We start from the raw sequence: 18,833 nt of genomic DNA, 5'->3' as shown, positions 1-18,833 counted from the left end.
CCCAAGCATTGGTTCACCCACATATCAAATTATCAAAGTACCGAACGCGAATCATATGAACGTGATGAAAACTAGCTTGATGATAATTCCCATGTGTCCTCGGGAGCTTTTTCCTTTATATAAGAGTTTGTCCAGGCTTGTCCTTTGCTACAAAAAGGATTGGGCCATCTTGCTGCATCTTATTTACTTTTATTACTTGTTACCTGTTCAATTACCTTATCACAAAACTATCTGTTACCGATAATTTTAGTGCTTACAGAGAATACCTTGCTGAAAACCGCTTATCATTTCTTTCTGCTCTTAGTTGGGTTCGACACTCTTACTTATCGAAAAGACTACGATAGATCCCCTACACTTGTGGGTCATTAGGAGCCAAAGAATATTTGTAAATATTAGCAGTTGAGTTGTCAATTCAACCACACTTGGAGATTAAATATCTGCAGCCAGATAATCAGTAGCACAGTAATATGATAGTTTTGATAGAAGTGGTAACAATAATAGTAATGGTAACAGTGATAGCAATGATTTTGTAACAGTTGTGACAGTAGTAATAACAATAGTAACTTAGCAGAAGCAATATGTGAAAAACTCGTAGGCATTGGATCAGTGAATTCGTTGGATGATATTCATCATATAACAGTCATAACCTAGGGCGATATAGAACTAGCTTCAGTTCATAAATATTATGTAGGCATGTATTCCGTAAATAGTCATGCGTGCTTATGGAAAGAACTTGCATGGCATCTTTTGTCCTACCCTCCCGTGGCAGCGGGGTTCATAAGGAAACTAAGGGATATTAAGACTTTCTTTTAATAAAGAACCGAAATAAAGCATTAACACATAGTGAATATATGAACTCCTCAAACTACGGTCATCACTGAAAAGTATCCCGATTATTGTCACCCCGGGGTTAACGGGTCATAACACGTAGCAGGTGCATATAACTTGCAAGATCGGATCTAGAACATAGATATAATGGTGAAAACATAAACGGTACATATCTGAAATCATGACACTCGGGCCCTAGTGACAAGCATTAAGCATATCAAAGTCATAAAAACATCAATCTCAAAACATAATGGATACTAGGGATCAAGGCCTAACAAAACTAACTCGATTACATGATGAATCTCATCCAACTACTCACCGACCAACGAGCCTACAAATGAATTACTCACTCCCGATGGGGAGTATCATGGAATTGTCGATGAAGGAGGATTGGTGATGACGAAGATCCAGGATTCACTCCCGATGAAGAACAGGAGGTGGCGGCGGCTCCGTATCATGAAACGAGATAATTCTTCCTTCCTGTTTTTTTTCTTCAAAAAATAGGTATTTAAGGAGTTGGAATTAGGGTCTGCGAGGCCACCAGGTGGGCACAATCCACCTGAACGCGCCCTTGTGGGTTGTGCTCAACCAGGGACCCCCCCTCCGGTGTTTCTTGGCTCCAGTATTTTTTTATTGTAAAATAATTCTTCAGAAAGTTTCGTTTCATTCCGAGAATTTTTATTTCTGCACAAAAACAACATCATGATAGTTCTACTGAAAACAATGCCAGTTCGGGTTAGTTTCATTTAAATCATGCAAATTAAAGTTTAAAACAAAAGCAAAAACGTTAGAAAAAGTAGATACGTTGAAGACGTATCAAGGACTCATTGAATTTTGTTGTTGACATCATCATGTAGTTAAACTTTCCAAGTGCTTGAGTTGGGAGCTATCCTTTTTTCTTTGAAGTTCATCTTTCCACGTGGGTTAATATCAACAATATGTATTTGCTATGTATGAACTATGATTGTGTGGCAAAACTACTTATAGGGCGAACATGCTTTTAAATTTGCAGAACACAATTTATCGGATCTGCTTTATTAGAACCTGCTAAATTTGCAGAACGCATTTTACCGGATCTGTTTTGCCGGAACCTAGTACCGGAGCTAGAGATGCTCTGACGTTGTGCAAGCGACCATTCCATTCCGCCGTCTACAAAAGTGACCGAGTTACAAATCGCCACTCCAAGCATTGCTAAAATTCAAGCCGCCTCCCTGTCCAAGTTCTAACCCCGGTACCACCGTGCCCCTCGCCGCGATCTCCCGCCCGATCCGCATGGCTGGAATCAGGCTGACGCCCGAGGAGCCTGAGCTGCCGCAGGGCACTCCGCCCCGCCCCCAGCTGCCGCTCCCCGTCGCCGGCTCCGGCGTCACAGCGGGCGGCGGCGGCAGCGGTGGCCTGGAGATGGCTTCGGACGACGAGCGGTCAGTGGCAGCGGACTCGTGGTCCGTGCGGAGCGAGTACGGGAGCACGCTAGACGATGACCAGCGCTACGCCGACGCTGCCGATGTGCTCGCCGCGGCGGCGGCCGCCGGGAACTTCCCCTCCGCTGCCTCTGATTACTGGTACTCCTCGCTCTTTCTTTATGCAAATTAGCTGAGTTTGAAACGTAGATCTACTGATTTGTGCAGGAAATAATAATGTTCCTCTAGCTTCAGTATGGGGTGACTGTTAAGAGTATGTGATGCATACATAACATTCTAGAATATTCGTAAGCCCTCAAAAAGATCAAGATGCCTGCTATAGGTGATATTAGATCAAAGCTCTGGAGAAATTTAAAGGGGTTTAGATATTTTTCATGAATGGTCTAGAATAAATTATTACCATTACTCGTTGCAAATGGTAGAAAAATCTAGATAAAAGATAGTTGTATGGAGTTTTTTAGAGTTTTGGTGCAGGGTTTGCCACATGGCTCAAGCATATACTCCTTCCGTTCACAAATATAAGATGTTTTGGATATTTCAATATGGACTACATATGGACTGAAATGTGAACAAACACACCAAAATGTGTCTGTATACATCCGATTCAGAAAAAAGTTAGACATATTAAATTTGTGAACAGAGGGAGTATTAAATATAAATATAAGGGTGTCCTTACTTTCATGTAACTAAAGTACAATAAACAAAATAGAAGCACGACTAAACTATCATAGATATGAGTTTGGAATGGCTATGAGAAGAACATAGTGGATAAATAGCCACCAAGAAAAGTTTCTAATTATGGTTGTTATGCTTACCATTTTGCATTATGCACTTTCTAATTAAGTATAGCTATGAACAAAGGTGGGAAATTCATAAAATGTATGTCATGTTATCACTCCACCACGGGATTAGCATAAGTGTATTCAGACCTAAAATATAACAATTTTCTTATCTTGTATTAAGGTAGGTGAACATGTTGTCCAAATAATAAAACTGTACGACAACTTCAAATTAATGTATTTGACAAGAAAAAAAACTCTATTCGCTAGCCTGTTATTTGTATAATTTTCTCAATAATTCATAAAAATGTTCTAAAATACCCTTCTGTCGAGGCAGTTCTGACAAAGATGACCAAGATCCTAATGAGGAAGGCTCAATGTTGGGGCTACAAAGTTATTGGGATGCTTCTTATTCTGAAGATCTCGCAAATTTTCAGGAACACGGCCATGCTGGAGAAATATGGTAATTAAATTTTAGGTTCTTTTATATTGATTGAAAGTGTCTAATTTTGTATAGAAAAATCACATGACGTCATATCGGTTACTACAAGAAAGCCAAAAGGCTGTCACTAATTGGTTTTACAATGTAACTGTTTTTATTGTTTGGAATTTGTATAGTGCAGATTATAAAATGTTAGCTCTATTTTGTGTTGAATACAAACTTTATTATTCTTATTCTTCTTTCATTATCAACTAATTTTTTTTCATGAAGCCGTTGTTCATCTGTATTATAGACATAGTGCATGCATTAGAAAAATGTAAGTGAGCCATTGAGCATGCATACTCACTTTTTCATTTTTGGTTCCTCAAACTTAGAATCTGGAGTACAGGCACGTACTCACACCAAAACCCACTTATTTACGTAATTGACAATTGACATAATACTGGAGATTTTGTAGAAAATATTGAATTCTTCATTGATACTTTAAGGTTCCTAGTGCTATTTTGCGGAGTATATCGAATGCTTGAGTTATTTATTATTCGTTGCTACTGAGCACAATATTTCTCTTTTGGTAGGTTTGGTGCAGATGTAATGGATACTGTTGCCATTTGGACAAAAAAATTGTGTGTAAGCTTTTTCCAAGGTGGACTTTCATCGGCTAATGACAACATCAAATTTGAAGTTGATGATAAACACTTGTTTGACTACCCCGTGCTCGATCTTGGAACTGGCAACGGCCTCCTTCTGCAAGCACTTGCCAAGCAGGGGTACAGACAATGAGTAATCTTAAATATGTTTTTCCTGTTTATACCCATTATACACAGTAAAGGTTTATTGAATTAATTACGCTAATTTAATAATATGGTACTTAAGAAATGATGTCATCATGTTGCATAGTTTGTTAATACAATTGTTTTGCTTGAATTATGTGCGCAGAGCAATGTTTTTTTTAATGTATTCCTAACTTTCTAAGAACTGAATAGACTACTTCCGAAATACCCGTTCTCAGTTCTAGTTAAATATTTCCGTTTTTATTAAAGTGAAGCAGTGCTTTTGGAAGCCACTGTTAACGCCAAAGTCGCCCTTATTATGATTTTGAAGATCATATGTTTGCAAAAGAATGAATAGTTTCGTTTTTCAGGTTTTCAGATTTAACAGGAACTGATTACAGTGAAGGAGCCATTGAACTTGCAAGAAACCTTGCTGCTCGTGATGGGTTCACTACTATAAGTTTTTTGGTCAGTATACTGTATTCAGATGGAAGTCCTCTTATATTTGTATATTTGTCTACGAAGTCTACACTTTGTTATTATATTCTAAATTTCTTAACTGTAATTAACATGTTCTTACATATTCTGTAGCCTAAAAAAGAAAGAGCATATGATAACAATAGCTACTTTCACTAGTCTCGACGAGTCTTAGCTAAATGAGAAGCATCTTTGCATCTTGTAGAAAAGCACAAACACTTAAGAGTCTACATAGTTTGTTTACCCAAGTCGCCTCTTTTTTACTTATATTTCTAACATCCCTAAAAGTAAAAGCATGAAAGACCATAAACGAGGGGAATGTATACTATTTTTCCGTCATAGCAGATACAGTATCCAGTTGGTGGCAGATAATGTCAACAAAAAGTGCAGTTTACCGGGAAGAAAATGTATTCAGCCCTAAAGCTCCACCACATAAAATAAAATCAATTGTCATGAATTGAGCAAACATACTGAAGAAATCAAATATCTAGTGGTAGTTTGCATGTATATTCAAAGGCTCACTTTGTGAGTGTAAAGATATTCAACTCTGTACTTGCCATGCATGCATTTTTTTTTCTTGAAATTGGTGAGCTCTTTGTTAATCATTTGTCTACTGCTATTCCTCCATAACTGGACTTGCTCTTAGCACAACCAATTGACATAGGACATAGGACAAGTTCGTACAACATAGTTCAAAGACATAGGACATAGCCGTGAGACAACACATTCCAAAGCCATAGGATATAGCAGTAGGACAATCAACACTTCACAGGTGTTTTCTGAAGTGGAAGTGAATGAATGCGTCGTAGGGGTTATTAGAATCCTTGTCCGGCGAGGGCTCTGGCGGCGCGGGCTTGTTCATTGGCGAGGGCTTTGGCTCGGGCGGCCTTTTCAGCTTCACATTGCGAAGCCTTGATACCCTCCCAGAGCGCCTTCGCGTTCTTCCGACGGCGGCAGGTGGCAGACTCCTTCGTGGCCAAGGAGCATCAAAGGATGCCGTGGACCACCTGCTCGTCCTCGGACGAGGATGGCATGGGTACTGGAGCGGAGGAGAAGGACGCGTTGTGCGAGCCGAACACACAGCGCGAGCTGGATCCGCCCAGCGGGAGGGCCATGGCGCCGCCTCGGACGAGCTCGACCAGCGTTGCTCCACCCGTGCCGGGCAGCCAGGGACGGAGCTCGAACTGCGCCGCGGCGGGGACGGTGGGCGGCGATGATGGCCCACTGCCACTTCACCCGTGCCGGGGTGGAGGGGACGACAGACAGCCTTGGGTCTCGACCCTCGATTGGCGAAAGGCGAGGTCCTCGTCGTCCTCTGCCTCCAAGAGTTCCCAATCGATGCCGTCGTCCACCGATCCAGACATGGCGATGGTGGATGGAGGTGGGGCGGCGAGCTGAGGAAAGTGAGCTAGATTTGGGGGCGGACATTTTTTTTGTTGATTTTGGGATAGGCCCAGGGTTTGGGCTGACATTGCGGACATGTCCATACAGCCCCATATCCTCCCCATATGTAGGCTGGGTTTGGGGCGGTCTGGACAGTCCAGACAAATGGAGAGGTTTGGGGAGGCCTGCTGGGCTGTATTTTTTTTTTTTAGTCCTGACTGTCCGGGCTGACAAATGGGGCAGGTTTGGGGAGGGCAGTAGGAGATGCCCTTATCAAATGGTTATTAAGTACTTACAGTTATGGTGTTTTGACGACTGTAGTAACTCATATTTCTGTCTCCACCAGGTCGATGATGTACTTGAGACAAAGTTAGACAGGAAATTCAAAATTATTACAGATAAAGGGACATTGGATGCCATTGGATTGCATCCAGATGGCCGTGCAAAAAGGTACAAGAACTACGACTCGGTCATTCTTTGGTTAGCCACCCCCTTAAAATTTCCTTTTAGCCTGTGGAATTAAATATTGTTGATATGTTCTGTGAGATTTGATTATCTAACAAGAACCTGCAAATTTTGCATACTAGAGTTGGAATAGCTAGAAATCTGGAAATTAGGTCTCCTATCTGGATAGTTTTTATTTGTTGGCATTCTGTAATAGTGAATAGCATAGCTTTAGCCTTTAGGGCTTTAGGCTGTATGAGCCCGACTTTCAATTTAGTTTAGTTTCAGATCTGCATAGTGCAGTAGATAGCTGAGTTTCACTGCTTACCAGCACACCGTGTTGATTTTAACAACTCAACCAGTGAGTTATATTTCATTGCAATGTGGTATATGCACATATAGGATAGAGTTGGCGTAGCACCAATTGAAGAGAAGCCTGTCCAACATCGTCTGAGATGGTTTGGGCATATTCAGCGCAGGCCTCCAAAAGCTCCAGTGCATAGCGGATGGCTAAAGCGTGCGGATAATGTCGAGAGATATCGGGGTAGACCAAATTTGACATGGGAGGAGTCCGTAGAGAGAGATTTGAAGGATTGGAGTATCACCAAAGAACTAGCCATGAACAGGGGTGCGTGGAAGCTTGCTATCCATGTGCCAGAACCATGATTTGGTCGCGAGATCTTATGGGTTTCACCTCTAGCCTACCCTAACTTGTTTGGGATATGCGGTTCCAATACACAAGAAGTCTATGTTAAAGATATCTCAAGTATGATTCAATAATCAGTACCACGTTGAGTTAACATTGTTCTCTTTATGGTGTTTTTTTTTTCTTTGCTTCAGAGTGATGTATTGGGAATCTATATCAAACTTGGTTGAACCAGGTGGCCTTGTGGTCAGTACTTTCTCCGTGCAAACTCTCTGAAACTCTTATCTTACACCAGTCCTGTAGAATTGAAACTTATGCTTATGTCTTCAGGTCATAACATCATGTAATCACACAAAGGATGAGCTTCTGCAAGAAGTAGAAGAGTTCGGTATGCGGAAATTTGGTAAGGAGGACACAGACAGAGGTGCAGGTGATTCGCACCAGATCTTCCGATACTTGGATCATGTCCAAACGTATCCTACCATCATGTTTGGCGGAGTTGAGGGGTCTCAAGTGTGCACCGTGGCTTTCCAACGGGCGTGAAAGGCCAGCTTAAGAGTGTTTTTCTCTCTATGTTGTAGCTCAATTTTATCCTCAGGTTGTTGTTGTAGCCTATACTGGCAGTCCTTTCCAGTTTACAAGGACAGAGAGTAAGAGAACACTTATGAAGCAATTTTTGTGTTGTGTAAACGAACAGGAGGGACATGATGTACTGTATTATTTATGTAACCGTGAACTTTTGCCTATTTTCATACAGAGTTTCCCTGCTTTTTCCAAAGAGAATGCAGACGTTTTAGTGCCTGGTGTCTTCTGTGGCTGGGCACAAAATTTTCACTGCCATGAATGTTGGAAAGCCTGTACACTCACTCACACTTGCCTAGGGTTTCTTAAACTTTATATACACATGCCCACTTCAATTTCACTTCTCATCTCCATGACTTGTTAAGTCAAGTGTGTTGTTCCTAGTATATGCTTTGTGTACAATTCTACGGAACATCTTTACACTTGCAATGATTTTGCATCTTCTGTATCCTATGACAGCCAGCGTCGATCTCGCTAACTTCATCCAATGAGACTAATAATATTTTTTTTTTGCGGGGGAGACTAATAATATTTGACAGAATCTAACCACCATTCTCCTTGTGCAGCTTGCTACTGGATGCTGATGACATGCTGTTGAGGTGGCGTCGGCGGCAGGCTCTCTGTGTCCTCAATTCCTACAGGTTCTGTAACTGGCGTTGCGCCATGCACATCCTGCATTAGCATAAAAACATTACATTCTGATTGAAACCGAGGTTTTTTAGATACGTGACTGGACATGGGTAAGACAGACCTGGTGTTGACTGTACCGATGGAGCAATGTGACAACTGATATCAAGATAATGTAGATGGGTATGACAACTCCGGCTGTTCTGAACATCAGCAGCTGTCTCATCAACGCAATCCATATCAGAATTGCCCATGAATCACATTCAGGGTAAGAAAATAGAAAGATCTAATCAGGTTACATGATTCAGACTCTTACAGTGATCAGTGCCATCGAGTACACCTCGGGGCCGCCGAGGACAAGCGAGATTGCGTCACGGAGCACCAGCAGAGCCATCAACTGAAGGTGCATGTTTCGGACCACACATGCGTTAGTTGGCTGCAGCATGAGTACTCGTGCCAGATGCATGGAAGGTTTACATTCTATAGCACTTACGGCGATGGCAATCACACGGCAGTAGGTGACGCCTTTTGGATTGCAAAATTGAGAGTCAAAGCTTGATGTGCCGGCAGCATGATCAGCGGTTTGGGAAACGTTTTCTCCAGCGTTGAGATTCTCTGGTGTTCCTCCAGCTCTCCTGCAGTGAGAAGAGAGGGCCTAGGATGTCAGATAGGCCCTTCTTGGATGAAAATATTACCAAGGATCTTAAGCACCAAGTGACACCTGAAGCTAATTTGGTTTCTTCCGATCCGAAACAACTTCAAAGGGGCACTGTAGTTTGGTGTAAATTGCTGTGCCATAGGTAGCAAAGACAAGAAATTAGTCAACAAACTATCTTTTGGCACTGAAGACTGATGATGGCTTTACAGGGAAGTAAAGGGCAAACTGAACTCAGCTGCTTCTTTCTGGTTTCCGTTGAGAATTACTCACCTGTAAGCATATCTCACATATGGTGTCTCCCTTCTCGTTACACCACCTCTGGATGCATATGTGGTGAGCGTACTGCAGGCAGCAACAAACTAGTTCAAGTAAAACCTCTGTTGGCTGGCAGGATTAAATGGGCATCTGCTAGGAAAAAATAAAAGGGTGGTCGAATCTACATGAAAATCATGATTCTATCGACACAAGGATAGAATCCCTCGAAAAATCCGATTTGGTTCCGATAACAGAGAAGAAATAATTCACTGATAGTGGTATGGAAGACAGAAATAGAAATTTGTGCTCCCGGTGGCATTTTGATATGGACGTATCTAATACGAAAGCGACCTCTGTTCCATTGTTGAAGATGGACGAGGTAATAATAAGCGGGTTTTCAACTTGAGGTTATTTCTGGTGCTCAGACTTTGAACAACCAAGGATAATTTGACAGCATATGGAATGATCAAGCTGGGAGAGGAGCAGAAAGCCTTGCCTTGAGGCTACCCTTGCAGGAGCAAGGGGTCTCCATGTAGGCTTGATCACCTTCTTCTTGGCAGATTCTGCATTCCACCATGACACCAGTCTTGGTCCTCCCGTCCTCAAAAATAGAAGGATCATGATGATCACAAGCATCCTTCGCGGAAGGGGCATCAAAGATGGCGCCCTGAAGCGTCGCCTCCGTGATCATCCGTCCCGTCATGAGCGCGAAGTGGTCCGCCATCCTCGGATCAATGGCCTTGCCGATTGAAACACAGCTGTGGATAACATAAGCATCCATGATTTTTCAGGGACGCTATATCGAAAAGGAGCTTGTCCGGAACAAAGACCACGCACGCAATCCATGTTAAGTCGCACCACATGACAAAGAATCATGCCACGAACATGACACGAGATGGCAGAAAAGGCAGCTCTTTTTGAAGCGTCTTTCCATTCCACCAGACATCCCCTTTGCTTACAGAAAGGAGCTAATTAAAAGAGCCATGCGCCCATGCACGGAGGCAGGCACGGAGGTACACGAAAAGGGCCATGAACTGCATGTTACCTGGGGAGGGGGTGCAAATGGGACGAAGGCCGCGCCAAGCAAGCCGGTGCAGCTGGAAAAGGCAAGGCCCGATCTTTTCTCAAGCCGTGAGAATGAGATTATGAGGCATGGCAACCCCAAGAAGCAAAGAGCTTGGCTTGAGTGAAGAAAGGAAGAATGGAGGGAGGATATGATATGCAAGCCACCAGGAGAGCGGCAGGGGGGGAGGAGGAAGAGGAGAGTAGGAGAGGCAGGCCAACAACATCAAGAAGGGGAGAAGGGCTTGGGAGGAGCAGGGCAGGGGGACGCTTGCAGGGCGGGACATGGAGATCCCAAACATCCAGTAGAGAAGCAAGAGATCGATGGGTTAGGTGCCCCTCCGCTACTGGCCTCCGTTGCGTTTTATTTGGTTCTTTTGAGAAGAATCACCTGATGGCGGCCTCGCGATTCGCGCCGCGGATCTTCGCAGGGCGTCCCGTCCCGCCGGTAACTGACTATTGTTTTTTTTTGTTGGGCACTCCTACAAGATAGGGTACCTGTCTGCTCCCGTCAGTGCGGGATGGATAGATAGGCCCTCATTTGCCTTATCTGTGAAATGAAATGTTCCTTTTTTATCTCGTCCACCGCTGTATAGACGGTGCCCTGTTGATTAGTTTCCTGATTATAGTAGGATAGACAGATTGGAGACGAATTTGTTTCCATAGATAGAGAAAGGAGGTAGCTAACCCAACTCAGAGATGCTCTGGAAAAGTACCTGGGAGTTGGCATGATTGTTGGGAAACCGATCCTGCCTTTGTGCTGCCGCCAAAGCACCAAATTTCATGGGGTACAAAATCGATCCCGTTCATCGGCGAGCATGTTTGCAAGATTCACGGCCCTCCCTGCCCTGGTAACTTGTGCACTTAGCTGACCCGCTGCAATCAATCAGGGAACGAACGGCCGAGAGCCGCTGTGAAACGTCCCTTTCCCTGCCATTCGACCACGGCAACGAGTGATTACTTCGTTGATCTGACAACCGGACGTGGTTGGGGGTGGATCAGGACTCCGTTTCTGTCTCTGTGCTCAACAAGCGCCCATCCGGTTCTCCATGGACAGCACAGAGCAGAACACCTTGGCACCGCGACGTGGACAGCACAGAGCAGAACGCCGGTTTGATTTCATTCATGGGGTTCTTTCTTGAGAAAGACGGATCCTTTCTCCACACTGCCTTATTGAGTCGCAGCCTCGCAGGGTTGCAAAAACAATGGGGATGTCCGATTGGACTCTACATGATTTTGCTTGCACCATAGAAAAAAAAAAGGACACCACTTATCAGCGAACGTCATTTTTTAGGCAATCCCAGCGAATGCGGACTGTCAGATCCCAATTGAACGCATGACAGTTACTGTGCGCAGCGTGATGAATTTTCTGCCAGTTTTCTGTACTAAGTACATGGTAATTGTCGCTTTAGAGCATAACAAATCCCTTAGAACATCATGACAATTTTATTTGTTTACGCATGGCAATTCTAGGCGTTCGCTGGGAAAGCTTAAAAAGAAACTTAAGTCAATTCTTTAACATTCCCGGAAAACTAAGGATTTTTTCCAGGATATTTGGGTGAATTAAAGATTTTATATGAAATGTAGTGCAAAGAATTTCTTAGGACAATATGTATATGATTCAATTGTACGAATCAAATAACCAACATAGGAAAACTCCTTAAGGATTCTAATTCTTAAAAAATTGTACGAATATCCTTTTAATAAAAAATCCCCTTAGTTGATAGGAGTAGCTGCTAATACTAATATGTCATGACGCGATCCTTTTCTTGAGTCATCTTATGCTCGAATTTTCTTGTGGTGGTCACCTAAATGTTTCACCCAAGCAAGAGCATAGAAGCAAAGCATTTCCCGCCTCATGCAGAGGACCAAAGCATTTCTTGCCTTTTCCCTCCGTAGCGATGATTAAGCCCATGGGGCAGAGAAGAGGAGAATGGTAAGCTATAGGCCCATGCGCAAGTGAGACGATCTGCAGCGTTTGCAATGGGCCTCCTGGGGTGCAGCCCAGAGATCCCTCTCGGTGTGCATCGGACGGTCACGATTTCCGCTCAACTGAGCACAAAGTCCACTAATCCACGAAAACCCTAGCGCCTCACGCCCGCCCCCACTATAAACTCCTCCTCCTCCCTCTCCGCCCGCTTTCCTTCTCATCTCTAGCCTGCGCCGCCGCATCCACCGCACCCCCAAAACCCTAGCGCTCGCTCCGCCCCACCACCATGGCCGGAGCGCAGGAGTCCCTCGTGTACGCCGGCGTGATGCGCGGCCACAACGACGTGGTCACGGCCATCGCGACGCCCATCGACAACTCGCCCTTCATCGTCTCCTCCTCCCGCGACAAGTCGCTGCTCGTCTGGGATCTCACCAACCCCATCCAGGCCACCCAGGACTCCAGCTCCGAGTACGGCGTCCCCTTCCGCCGCCTCACCGGCCACGGCCACTTCGTCCAGGACGTCGTCCTCAGCTCCGACGGCCAGTTCGCGCTCTCCGGATCCTGGGACGGCGAGCTCCGCCTCTGGGACCTCTCCACCGGGGTCACCACCCGCCGCTTCGTCGGCCACGAGAAGGACGTCCTCTCCGTCGCCTTCTCCATTGACAACCGACAGATCGTCTCGGCGTCCCGCGACCGCACCATCAAGCTCTGGAACACCCTCGGTGAGTGCAAGTACACCATCGGCGGTGACCTCGGAGGCGGCGAGGGCCACACTGGCTGGGTGTCCTGCGTCCGTTTCTCACCCAACAACTTCGCCCCGACCATCGTCTCGGGCTCATGGGACCGCTCCGTCAAGGTCTGGAACCTCACCAACTGCAAGCTCCGCTGCACTCTTGATGGTCATGGTGGCTATGTTAGCGCCGTCGCAGTCAGCCCAGACGGTTCGCTCTGCGCGTCTGGTGGCAAGGATGGCGTCACCTTGCTGTGGGATTTGACCGAGGGCAAGAGACTCTACTCGCTGGATGCGGGATCCATTATCAACTCACTTTGCTTCTCGCCCAACCGCTACTGGCTCTGCGCGGCGACACAGGATTCCATCAAGATCTGGGATCTTGAGTCAAAGCACATCGTGCAGGACCTTAGGCCCGAGGTCCCTGTCTCCACGAAGCAGGTTTATTTCCTATTCCCACTATCACTCCTTATTTCCGTGTTTCTTTGATTGTTTACTATTGGTTAATTTGTAAATGTGTTGTTTGTATGACCAGCTTACCCTTGTGGCTATGTAGATCTGTTACATTCTATCATCTGTATTTATTGTGGTAGTCTAATTTATGATTTACAACGTATTAGTTTCATGTTGGAATGATGAATTTAGCATAGGTTCTGAACATTACCAGTGAGGGTTTTGATTCACCGCATTATATAATGCAGCTGAAAGCTTGCATAGTTGTGCTATTTTGTTCTTTAAGCTAGAACTGGTTGACTTAAGTTGCCAAATTGATAAAGAGCTTTAATGCAGGCATAAAAAGAAATAGCAAGTTCACTACCAGTACTTTTCTTATTCATGGAATGTACATGGATGTGCTTGTTCTGTTGGTTATTTTTCATACATTGTTATGAAATGTTTTATGTTCATCTTCCCTGGTGCTGCCTGCCCATCTAACTTAAGGCTGCATTGTATTGTCAAGCGAGGTACTTGTAGGAAGCACAGGCACTTGTTGTGCATTTGTTCTAATGCATAGCTAAATTGACTGGTTCTGTTTTTACGAACTCATTTTAAAATTTGAGAGTTGCTACATTAAGTTAAAATCTATCGTCTGTTGGGTGCTTCTTAATATGCTTCATACTGTTTGCCCAGATGCTCTACTGCACTTGCTTGAGCTGGAGCGCGGATGGCAGCACTCTCTATGCTGGTTACACCGATGGAACTATCCGCATCTACAAGATCTCGGGGTTCAGCTACTCTAGCTAGATTATGTATCTTGTTTTAGTGGCCTCTGTTCTGGTAAAACGGCTGTGGTATCTTCTTTTTTTGACTGTCTTGAGGCGTAATATCTGCCTTGGTACTTCTGCTTAATTTACTATCTGTGTCTTAGCCGCAGTCATGATCTCATGGATAATGCATCGTTTGTTGGTTTTGGCTGTTCAATATATTGTCTCGTGAATCATGGAACCAGTGTTGCTGCTTGTTATGTCGAGGGATTTTCTAAGAATGATGTCAAATGACCTGCAATTTCCTGTGATCTAATAATATGAGTCGCTGATGCTGTATGAACTCTGAATTGCCGCCTGATGTTAATTATGTGGCTGTTGTCGTGCTTCCGCTTCTAGTCCCCTAGGTTGCGTTAATTAGGAGCGCATACGATCCGCAACTGCTATGTAGAACGGCGCGCTGCTCCACTGAGGCCAACTCCTCACGACTGCAGCCGCAGGCACCGGAGCAAATAATTAAAAACTGAAATAGGCCGCGGCCATAGCGTCAAAGTATTCATCAATAATTTAGCTTGCCCTTGGCCGTAGCTCAGTCATTTAGCATCGCTTTTGTTTCTTCTCGAACCAAACCCTTCTCCTTAGTGACGTCTTCTCAACTCCAGCGCCATGATCTCCACTTTCGCAATGAGAACATTGGTCGCTTCAGTCTCGAGCTTCTTCGTTTGGACGGCCTCCTCAGTCTCAAGCTTCCTCCTTTTGATGGTCTCCTTCATCTCGAGCATCTTTGTTTGGAACTTGATGTAGACCTTCCTCTCGTCTCGTGCTTCCTTTTGGGTCATCATGCCTTGCAAAGTTTGTTGCAAGGCGAACGATGCCGCATCACGCTCCTCGTCCACCTTGGAGTTGGTCTTGCCCTCGGTCGCTTCTCTCCTTCATGCTCAACTACGGCCGTTGGCCCTCCATTCTTCTTTTGGGTGGCATATTGCTGGCGGTACAACGGATCCAACGATGCCACACGGTCCATAAAAAAGGATTCACAAACCAGGCTGAAAGGATCGATATGGTTGACTAGAGGGGGAGGGGGGTGAATAGGCAACTAACAATTTTTAGCTTTTCTTTAACAATTTAAACTTTGCATTAAAGTAGGTTGTATAGATATGCAACTAGGTGAACAACCTATATGATGCAACAAGGATAGGAATACAAGCAAGCAAGATATATGAAACAAAAAGTTTGCACAAGTAAAGACACGAGATAACCAAGAGTGGAGACGGTGGAGACGATGATGTGTTGCCGAAGTTCCTTCCCTTTGAGAGGAAGTATGTCTTCGTTGGAGCGGTGTGGAGGCACAATGCTCTTCAAGAAGCCACTAGGGCCACCGTATTCTTCTCACGCGCTCACACAATGCGAGATGCCATAATTCCACTATTGGTGCCATTGGAGGCGGCGACCGAACATTTACAAACTAGGTTGGGGCAATATCCACAACTTAATTGGAGGCTCCCAACGACACCACGAAACTTCACCACAATGGACTATGGCTTTGCGGTGACCTCAACCGTCTAGGATGCTCAAACAACCAAGAGTAACAAGATCCGCAAGGGATTAGTGGGGGGAATCAAATATCTCTTGGTGGAAGTGTAGATCGAGGCCTTCTCAACCACTCCCGAGCAAATCAACAAGTTTGGTCGGCTAGGGAGTGAGATCGGGCGAAAATGGAGCTTAGAGCAATAATGGAGCTTAGGGTGGAAGAGGTAAGTCAACGGAGAAGAAGGGGACCCCTTATATAGTGTGGGAAAAGGATCCAACCGTTACCCACCAACCAGCCCGCAGCCAGCGTACTACCGCGCCTGGCCAGCGGTACTACCGCAAGGCCGCGCGGTACTACTGCTTGCAACCAAGCGGTACTACCGCACGGCTGTGCGGTACTACCGTACCGACCCACGGTACTGCCGCAACCCCAGCGACAGTAAAGATAAACAGACGCGCATGAGCTGGGGGCGGTACTTCTGCACGCGCGGTACTACCGCGCCCCCCATGCGGTACTACCGCAAGGCAAAAACCCCCAGCCAGGGGGAAGGGAACTTCCGTGCCTACTTCTGCAAAGAAACGGAAGTAGCAAAAACTCGACACAGTAGTACCGCCGAGGGGCGGTACTACTGCCTGACTGCATAGCGCGGTACTACCGCTCGACGAAAACGGTACTACCGCGGTAGGTGCGGATGTAAAAAATTACATCCGCCCCTACTACCGCAAAGGGGCGGCACTAGCCTGGTGGGCAGTGGTAGTGCGGCTCCAAGGGAGCGGTACTACCGTGGGCACCTGCGGTACTACCGCGCCACCGCGCGGTACTACCGCAGATGCCTACGGTACTACCGTTTTCCTGGGAGCAGTACTACCGCGACCAACCACAGCAGCCAGACAAGGGAGGCAAGAAAACGGAGGAAGCTCCAAGGAAAAGGAGGAGGCAAGAAGGAGACGTGTACGTGGTGATTCCACCCAAACCTTTCCAATGCGGACCCCCTCTTAATAGTACGGCTTTCCTATGACTCAAATCCACCAAAAAGAAATGTAGAAAAGACGCCGTATTCATCAGTCTTCGAGGGGCACCCAACCGTCTTGTGCCTAGCAATGAAGTGTCTGGAATACTCAAGGCACACGATTAGTCCGCAAATGCGTTGTCATCAATCACCAAAACACTTAGGGATAAATATGCCCTTACAGTTTCCCCCTTTTTGGTGGATTGATGACAATACTGGGATTTGCACAAGGAAAATAATATTAAGTAAATGCAAACCCCTCCTCTCTAGAATATAGACGGGCTCCCCCTAGATGTGTGCCACCTGGATGAGTGCTTTGGACTGCACGGCACACGAATACTAGGATCAAAGCTCCCCCTATATTATAGAGATAAGGCATATCTATCACTAGACAAGATAGCACAAACATAAGTTAACTACGATAGATAAAGTGCATATGTCTTACACCATATGAGGAAAGGTCTCGAAAGCACAACCCAAACAAGAGCAAACAAGCACAAACAAGGTCCAAAAGACAAAGCAAACAAACGCACCAAGCATGACACAACGCAAATTCCTACACTCTCTCCCTCTTTGCATCGAGACGCCAAAAAGGCAGAGAGGACACCTACACACACGGGGTGGCTCAGGCAGAGAAGTCATCCCACTGCTCCTCGTGCTCCTCGTCAGACTCAGCGGCGGGGATAGTCTCCTCGAAGTCATCCTCTGAACTGATCCACTTGTATCCCTGCTTTGACATCCAGGCAGCCTCAGGTGTGATGACGTCCTCAGACCCGCCAAACACATCTTCTCCAAAGAGCCTCATAACCTTCTTATCACGGCGGCGACTCTCCTTGTCAGCCACGTGAGCCCTGTACTGTCCCTTTGCCTGCATGCAGAAGAGAGTCTTCATCTTGTCCTTTAGCTTCTTGGCCCATGACGGCTCAGAGGAAGGAGTGGTGGACCTAGCAGCACGGTCCTCAGCAACATTCTCAGCAGCAGCCTCCTCCTCACTAGCATCCCTCCTAGCAGAAGAGGCCTCAGCACGGGGAGTGGTGTTGGCCCAGTTGGGCTTGACGCGGAGGCTGATGGACTCATGGCGAATCCAGTCTGGAGCAAGGAACTCATCACCCGGGTACATCTTCTCCCAAGTGGTGGAGAGCAGCAGAAACAGGTACGGTCCATAGATAGGTACCTTGCGAGTGAACACCGCAAATCGAAGCTCACACCACATGATGTGTGAGACATCAAGTGGCTGAGTCTGAGAAGAACGTGCCTCTGCACACAGGAGCAACATGTCCACTAGATATGCATGGATCTTGTCCTTGTCGCCAATGCGTGGGAACAGAGTGTTGCGGAAGATGCGATGCATGATATCCAGAAAGGAGTTCAATACCCAAGTTGACTTGCCATTAGGGAGCACCTTCTCAACAAGGAAAGGCTGAAGCAGGTTCTTGTTGGCAGACTCAGAGTTGGCATGGGGGCGAACACCAACGGGGGTGTGAAGCCCGTCATCAGGAATGTGCAGCAGATCCATGAACTCTTTCCATGTAGCAGATAGCTGACGGCCGTTGGTCATCCAGGTCATCCTCCGCTCCTCCCCAGGATGAAAGTACACTGAGGCAAATAACTGACAGATGAGCTCAGGGTCATAGTCATGGTGAAAAGAGATCACCGGCTCAATAGCAAACTGCTCCACCAAGTCTAGAGCCTCTCCAAAATAGTCACGAAACTTGTCCTTCCGCATATGATGCATGTCTATCCACTTGACATCCACGAAGGTATTCTGCTTGCTCTTGATCACATCCAGATAGATGAGAACCTGTTGCTTGTTCCAGAACATCTCGGTGCCTCTGAGCACAGCCCAAGGAGTCACATAGGGATTGATCCTCCGGCGTTCGACATACTCAGAGACAGAAATCTCGTCCATGCCCTTAGCAGGTTCCTTTTGCTTGCTGGCAGTGGTCTTGACATTGCGCTTGGGGGCATTGGAGCCCTCTGGGGCTTCATCTTGGGGGTTGCGTAGACGCTTGGAGCCAGTGTCACGACTGGGATTGGAACGGCAAGAGCCACCACCT

General features: G+C 45.9%; 3 protein-coding genes across 3 annotated transcripts; 2 read left to right on the top strand and 1 right to left on the bottom strand.

Moving 5' to 3' along the window:
• Nucleotides 1-1,964: 1,964 nt before the first annotated feature.
• LOC125544485 (EEF1A lysine methyltransferase 2-like) lies at nt 1,965-7,942 on the top strand. The gene is made up of 7 exons (XM_048708198.1): nt 1,965-2,390; nt 3,366-3,491; nt 4,046-4,237; nt 4,612-4,708; nt 6,447-6,550; nt 7,385-7,436; nt 7,521-7,942. Exons 1-7 carry the CDS (start codon nt 2,101-2,103, stop codon nt 7,731-7,733), a joined length of 1,074 nt encoding a protein of 357 aa, XP_048564155.1. The 5' UTR covers nt 1,965-2,100; the 3' UTR covers nt 7,734-7,942.
• Nucleotides 7,943-8,083: 141 nt separating this feature from the next.
• LOC125544486 lies at nt 8,084-10,982 on the bottom strand. Its single transcript, XM_048708199.1, has 8 exons — nt 10,358-10,982; nt 9,809-10,070; nt 9,328-9,399; nt 9,121-9,188; nt 8,893-9,034; nt 8,716-8,796; nt 8,524-8,616; nt 8,084-8,444 (listed from the first exon to the last, which is right to left on the bottom strand). The coding sequence occupies exons 2-8, from the start codon at nt 10,034-10,036 to the stop codon at nt 8,343-8,345; spliced, it is 786 nt and encodes a 261-aa protein (XP_048564156.1). The 5' UTR covers nt 10,037-10,070; nt 10,358-10,982; the 3' UTR covers nt 8,084-8,342.
• Nucleotides 10,983-12,503: 1,521 nt separating this feature from the next.
• LOC125544484 (guanine nucleotide-binding protein subunit beta-like protein A) lies at nt 12,504-14,472 on the top strand. The gene is made up of 2 exons (XM_048708197.1): nt 12,504-13,475; nt 14,163-14,472. The coding sequence occupies exons 1-2, from the start codon at nt 12,591-12,593 to the stop codon at nt 14,274-14,276; spliced, it is 999 nt and encodes a 332-aa protein (XP_048564154.1). The 5' UTR covers nt 12,504-12,590; the 3' UTR covers nt 14,277-14,472.
• The last annotated feature ends 4,361 nt before the right edge of the window (nt 14,473-18,833 follow it).

The sequence above is a fragment of the Triticum urartu genome, chromosome 3 (genome assembly GCF_003073215.2).
Source record: "Triticum urartu cultivar G1812 chromosome 3, Tu2.1, whole genome shotgun sequence".
Taxonomy (NCBI): domain Eukaryota; kingdom Viridiplantae; phylum Streptophyta; class Magnoliopsida; order Poales; family Poaceae; genus Triticum; species Triticum urartu.
Note: the sequence above shows the minus strand (reverse complement) of the source record. Positions and strands in the feature narration are given on the sequence as shown.